The 6,055-nt window shown below is 39.3% G+C and overlaps 1 protein-coding gene across 1 annotated transcript; it reads left to right on the plus strand.

Annotated features, from left to right (window-relative positions):
• The first annotated feature begins 232 nt into the window (after window positions 1-232).
• LOC106949380 (glycolipid transfer protein-like) lies at window positions 233-4,916 on the plus strand. The gene is made up of 5 exons (XM_015035579.1): window positions 233-448; window positions 876-934; window positions 1,072-1,205; window positions 2,448-2,598; window positions 4,036-4,916. The coding sequence occupies exons 1-5, from the start codon at window positions 346-348 to the stop codon at window positions 4,216-4,218; spliced, it is 630 nt and encodes a 209-aa protein (XP_014891065.1). The 5' UTR covers window positions 233-345; the 3' UTR covers window positions 4,219-4,916.
• The last annotated feature ends 1,139 nt before the right edge of the window (window positions 4,917-6,055 follow it).

Here is a 6,055-nt window from a genome sequence, read left to right on the forward strand (position 1 = left end):
CGTTCCACTCTGGCGTCAAACCTGGTATTTAATTCGCTGTAAGTTTGAGCCTCCTCCTGCCTCCATTGTTGAAAACTCCGTCTTGCGTATAATAAACTATAACTAACCTCAACTTGCTCGTTGTCTTTATTTTTTGCGTGTGTCGCGTTTTTCTCGCTCCCCTGCGTTATTTGCCACCTGTTGGAGAAGAAGAAAAGCGGCGGCGATGATGTGGGCTGGACGCTCTTCCACACCCATCAGACAAGAATACAGTTCCGGGTTTTTCCGCTCTCGGGGATTTTTTTTTTTTTTTTCTCTCAGAAGAGAGTTGTGGTTGCTCTGTCGCCGCTGTCACAACACGGCACGATGTCTCTTTTATTGGACAATCAATTTGCAGAACTTCCTGCAGACAAGTCTGTTGACACTAAGACGTTCTTGGACAATGTGTCGACCCTGCCTCCGTTTTTCGGTGAGTAAAGTCCCACCTGATCAACTAAAAGAACTCAGCAGGTGACTTTTATTCGAACGCCGGCCTGATCAGTTTCCGATAGGTTATTTCAATTACTTAACATTTGACTTTTATCTCGGTGCGATCGCTTTTTACGAGGAGATATTTCGATTTTACGCAACAGAAACGGCAGTAATGTCATGGGGAGGAAGTTAGATCTGTAACGGTGGGTTTATATAAAGAGAAACTGTTTAGACGCTGAACAGAGCGAACATTGACCCCATTGTGACTTTACTGAAACTATCCATTCAGTTTGTTTTTTCTTTTTTTTTCTCCACCTCTCCCTGAGCTCCCGTTCGCGTTCACTCTGCCCTCTCAGCTGGGCACATGCGCCGTGAAGTCATTCATATTTCATTGCTGCGCTCTCAAATGTCCGTTTCTCTTGCAGACTGCTTGGGATCAAAAGTGTTTTCAGTCATCAAATCTGACATTAATGGGAATATAACGGTGAGATCCAGGCACACTCTCAGCTCTTCTATGTATTTTCATAATACTGCTATACATTTAAATCGCCAGATGGGGCTTAATGGAGCACTTCCTTTTATGCAAACCTTGAACCAAATGTGCTTTTCTCTTCTCCTTAGAAAATTAGAGCAGTTTATGATCAGGATCCTGCAAAGTACGTCACCTTGCAGGACATTGTGGAAGCAGAGAGAGAAACCCACAAAGGACAATGGCCTAAAGTGGGAGCGACGTTGGCTTTGATGTGGCTCAAGAGGTGAGCTACTTTCTCTTCTGCCATGAAGTAAAAGTTTTTATTCCCCTTGAAATTTTCCTAACTTTGATGGACTTTATTTGGATTTCATAGGAACGGTTTTTCCTTAGAAAAATCTCAAAAGTGTGGCAGGCAGACCTTTGTATACAAGGCCCTTCAATCAGACACTCCACAGTAAAATACTGTGAAACAAATTGCTGTTTTACTGGGAAAGCTATTAGTCGTCCACTCTACAAATCCGGCAAAAGCCGTAAGAAGTTCAATTTGTACTTTTCTCCAGATTTAATACAATAAAGCAGATTTAATACAATAAAGCAGATTTAATACAATGTTATTTCTGGTCAGAATCTGAACTTTTGCACCTGCATGTGAAAGAGTACATGTATCATAAAACTAATTCTGCAGATAAGCATGAAGGTACCATGCCTGCCATAAAAAGTTATCAAGATGTGTCATGTTGTGGGGATGCTTTACTTTAGCAGGAAAAGAGTGCGCAGAATGTGTCACCCAGTTAAAGGATCAGGGTGCTAGGTGGGTTGGAAATTATGTTTGCACATAATTTCCAATTGTTGCATCTGCCTGGCCACTCAGATGCTCAGATGCATTGCCTAAAGAGTGGGATGTTTACTTCAACTATGAGATTGAAATTAAGATTTTTTTTGGATCCAAAGATAAATGTATTGCCTTCAATAATGAATGTAGCTGGTAAATTAACAACAGATGAGGAAAGATTCTTGGCTGTGTGTGAGACCCCCTTTGTTGGTTACTTTACTAGTACAAATTTACTTTGGCTGCATAACAAACTCAGAGTAATTTCCTCAGCGCGACCTGTTGTCAGTTGTTCCTGGGTGATCCTCAAACGAGCGTAAAGGAATTCACTAAGATGACAGAAACATGTAGTGAAGTCGAATAAAGTAAAAGTCGAATGAAAAATGGCTAGAGGCTGCAAAAATCTTCAGACTTGGGTAAAAGGTAAAAGTTCACCATGCAGCAGAACACCGATCCTAAGTGGCAGTAAGGGCTGACTCAGAGGCGATGAAGATAAATGCAGGTCACACTTTTCAGATTTTTGTTTGTAAAACAAATTAAACATTTATAACACTTGAGCACAACTTAGTGTTGATTTAATATAACACACTGACATTTATGGCTATAACATGACTAAAGAGACATGGATACATTATACTTTCAGCTCCCATAGATCATGCAGCAATAGATGGGTGTGCTTTCTGCTCCCTCCTGCAGGGGTCTCCGTTTCATACAGGTTTTGTTGCAGAGTTTGGCAGATGGAGACAGAGACGAGAACAACCCTAACCTCATTCAGGTCAATATCACCAAAGCCTATGAGCACGCTCTGAAGAAATACCACGGCTGGATTGTTCAAAAGATTTTTAGCGTAAGTAGAGGGTCAACGTGGAAGAAATGTCTCATTTGAAAACTGAAATGTTTTGTTGGTATTATGTTACTCTTGCACAATAATCTCCTGCATCCAGAATATCACCCTGGTTGGTTTTAATCTAAATGTTCATCAAATCCTAGTTATTTTGATAATTAGGATAAAATGCTGGTTTCTTTATGTTTAGTAAAGGCTTTTCTTCTGTCATATCGTTCAAAAGAGCAAAGCAACAATATTTCATAGGTCACCTCAATGAGACCTGGACAAGCAAAAACATTTTTCTACACCTTTTGGTGTGAGCGAGCGGTCATTAAATATTGAGGACAGAACAGAGGTAATGACACACCATGTGTGTAACAGAGTAGTGGTTCTTGTGGACGGTCTTCAGCAGCTTCGATTGGTGATGCAATTCTCCAAACAGATGACTCAACTTAGTCTCTAGAGGTGCGATGATAACGACAAGGTGATTCGAAACATTGTTTCACTTGATTTAAAAAAAAAAAAAGAATTAAAAATCAGATTGGCTCCCCAAAAGAAGCTTCATTCAATCACATACATATTGGCAAAGTGTCGGACCATGTATGAACTCAGAGTGGGGTTGTTTAGCCAGCAGTGCTTAGAAACAGGGTACAATCTAAACCCTGTGGGAGTTTAACTATTCCGCCCAGGTACAATACTGAAGTTTGACCACGAGTTGGCGTCATGTTTACCTAAAACATTTCAACACAATTGTCTCTCACTGATTCAGTGGTTCAGAAAGCTTTGGTTTTGCCATCCCTGAAACAGCTGTGTGTGTGTATGTGTGTGTGTGTGTGCGCGTGCGTGTGTGTGTATTCCAAAGAGAAATTGGATGTTTTCCCAAACGCTGAGGTTTCCAAATGACTGCCGACATTTCATCTCCATATTGGAGGACCAAAAGGACAAAACCTTTCCTGCACTCCGTTTAGCCTTTCTAGTATCTGCTGAAAGTCTCACTCTTTCTCGCTCTCAGGCAGCCTGACTGAACCGCAGGAATGTCTCGACATTCTACCTTTTGTTTGTGTACACATCTGTTTTGTCTGATTTCATTTTAAGCTCCAACTAATGCTAAAAAAGCATTTAACTTCTTCTTACCTCAGCAGTAGCTTCCACACCAAAAGCTGTTGCTGTTGCCGCAACCTGCAGGTGCTTTGTATGAATCATTCGCCCATCACAAAAAGATAACATTTTTGAGATTCCAAGCTGCAGAGAAAGCTGAAAACTGGACATGTTGTGTGCAAAGGACTCTTTTATTATTTAATTTTATACTGTGAAGTTGCGTTAGGTTAGAAAAATTCTTTTCTCTTTTTGTTTCCTTGCGATATTATGCAGACTATCATGTGACTTTTGAGTTGACACAGCATTACACTAACTAGTGGTTTCACTTTTCCTCTCGGTTTCTCTGTGTGTGTCCTTCAGGCAGCACTATTTGCAGCTCCCTACAGATCAAACTTCCTCAAGGCCCTGTCAAAGGGACAAGAAGTTAAAGACGAGGACTGTCTGGCAAACGTCCGTCTCTTCCTGGTAAATTACACGCCCACCGTAGATGCCATCTACGAGATGTACTCAAACCTAAACGCAGAGCTGGACTACACAGTTTGATGTCTGAGGATGAAGCTGGGCTTGAGGATCAGGAGCGACCCACGACTCCTTCAGGGCGTAACTCGAGTCCAGTTTTTAAAGGTTATTACAAAGGAATGTTTTGCATCTTTTTTTGTTCTATTTATTACTCTGATTAAACCTTGCTTAATATATTTTATGTATAATTGGTGTTATGGATATGCCCATTCCCTAAATTGGACGAAAAAGTTAAAAATGCTTTTTTGAAGGATTACTAAAGTTAACTTTATGTTATCCTATAGTCAGGATGTTGTAACAGTTGGTTTTTGCTGCTTTATTTATGAGATCACTGTGTGCCTTTCATCTCTTTTAATGTCACCAAAGAAACTCAATCATCAAAGAAACATTCCTTTCATCTTTGCAGGTGTAAACCTTTATTTTCTGAGCCCTTCCGCTAACCAACGCTTTGTTTTGACTGAGTAAGGGTTGAATATTTTTCATTTTGATTTTTTTTTTAACCAGTGATGTTTCACATTTTACATCCTTCCTGTGAAGATAATGTGAATCTTTTTTTTTTTGCAGCGTCCCTTTTCGTTGCCTTCATTGTCTTGTGTGACTTGTTTCTAATTATCATGCGTGGCAGAGTGTCTGAATGAAATCATCATGTCATATGTGCATGTATTAATAGATCATTTCTGATTGAATACGCTGACAATAAATAAAACATTTCTGATAAATCATCTGCCTCGGAAACAAAATGTTTTTTAATGAGATGGTAGTTTAACCATCGTACACTAGATGGTGGTATCCACCTATTTAATCCTCAAGTTTGTTCTCCTATTTATGTATGTTATATTTATATAACATTATAATTTATTTCTCTGATCTGTTTCTGGAAATGGTTACTTTTTTCCTCTTTGTTTTTAAGAAGATATACATATTTTGATGATGCATGCAAAAAGAAAAAATTCAATACACTGAATTTTATTAAGGGACAATCTGTATTCCACATGTAGCCTAATCCTCTTAACAAGCCATGCTTTTCCTCGGCCCACTCTTATTTATCTGAAGTGTGTTCCAGAGGTCGGGGAGGCTCTGGTTCCTCTCCCACAGGAGCCTGAGCTAATCGTCTCTGAGCAAGAGGAACATGTCCGGTTTATCAGCAGCCTTGCACAGCAGAATGGAAAAAAAAACTTCCCAGCGAAGCTGTGATACAACAAAATAGGCACTGCAGTTCATTGAACAATGCTCCAGCGACGGTTGCCGACTTTAAACTAAACATATTTCTCTAAAATGAGGTCATCTGTTGGCGTTGAAGTTTTTGCTGCTAATGCCCCCATTCATGCAGACTGTATAATTAGCTTTTTAGCAGGCTACTTAAAGTGTCTTCACGTTTCGTTTCCATGATGATCTAAGCTGCATCAGTGTTGCAGCGTGCTATTTAGGAAGACAGACGAAGTAAAAGGGGGTACATCCAGTCACATTTAATTCTGGTAATTTGAAAGAGACGTTAAAGGTCTTTCTTTATTATTATTGTAAACAGTATTTTTGAAAGTCAAATTATTATTCATGTTTCATGTAGAATGATGGAATAAATTGTTGGGAAAATAAAAAGCTTATCGAACCATCACTAGAAACAACAGTCAGTCCTGCAGGATAATTACTTGATATTCACAAATGGACGGAAATTTAACACAACTTTACAAATAGCTTTTCTCTGATGGAGAATGGCTCATTTATAAAAGTGTAGCTCCTTTAAATGTTAAGAACTTGCATCACTAAAAGGTATTTACAAAATAAGCAATGCAGTACACTAAACTCAGGAGTAAAGCTCTAAATCCTTCTGTAAGAAACTAAACAAACTATCATTTAATGTAGA

Source organism: Poecilia latipinna, unplaced genomic scaffold (assembly GCF_001443285.1).
Source record: "Poecilia latipinna isolate Pla-1442-1.1 unplaced genomic scaffold, P_latipinna-1.0 Scaffold339, whole genome shotgun sequence".
Lineage (NCBI taxonomy): Eukaryota > Metazoa > Chordata > Actinopteri > Cyprinodontiformes > Poeciliidae > Poecilia > Poecilia latipinna.

Bases quoted from the DNA above. Each gene is read 5' to 3' on its own strand.
- LOC106949380 (XM_015035579.1), top strand. From the start codon at position 346: ATGTCTCTTTTATTGGACAATCAATTTGCAGAACTTCCTGCAGACAAG. The intron at 449-875 runs GTGAGTAAAGTC...TTTCTCTTGCAG, and splicing joins GACCCTGCCTCCGTTTTTCG to ACTGCTTGGGATCAAAAGTG. The intron at 2,599-4,035 runs GTAAGTAGAGGG...TGTGTCCTTCAG, and splicing joins TTGTTCAAAAGATTTTTAGC to GCAGCACTATTTGCAGCTCC.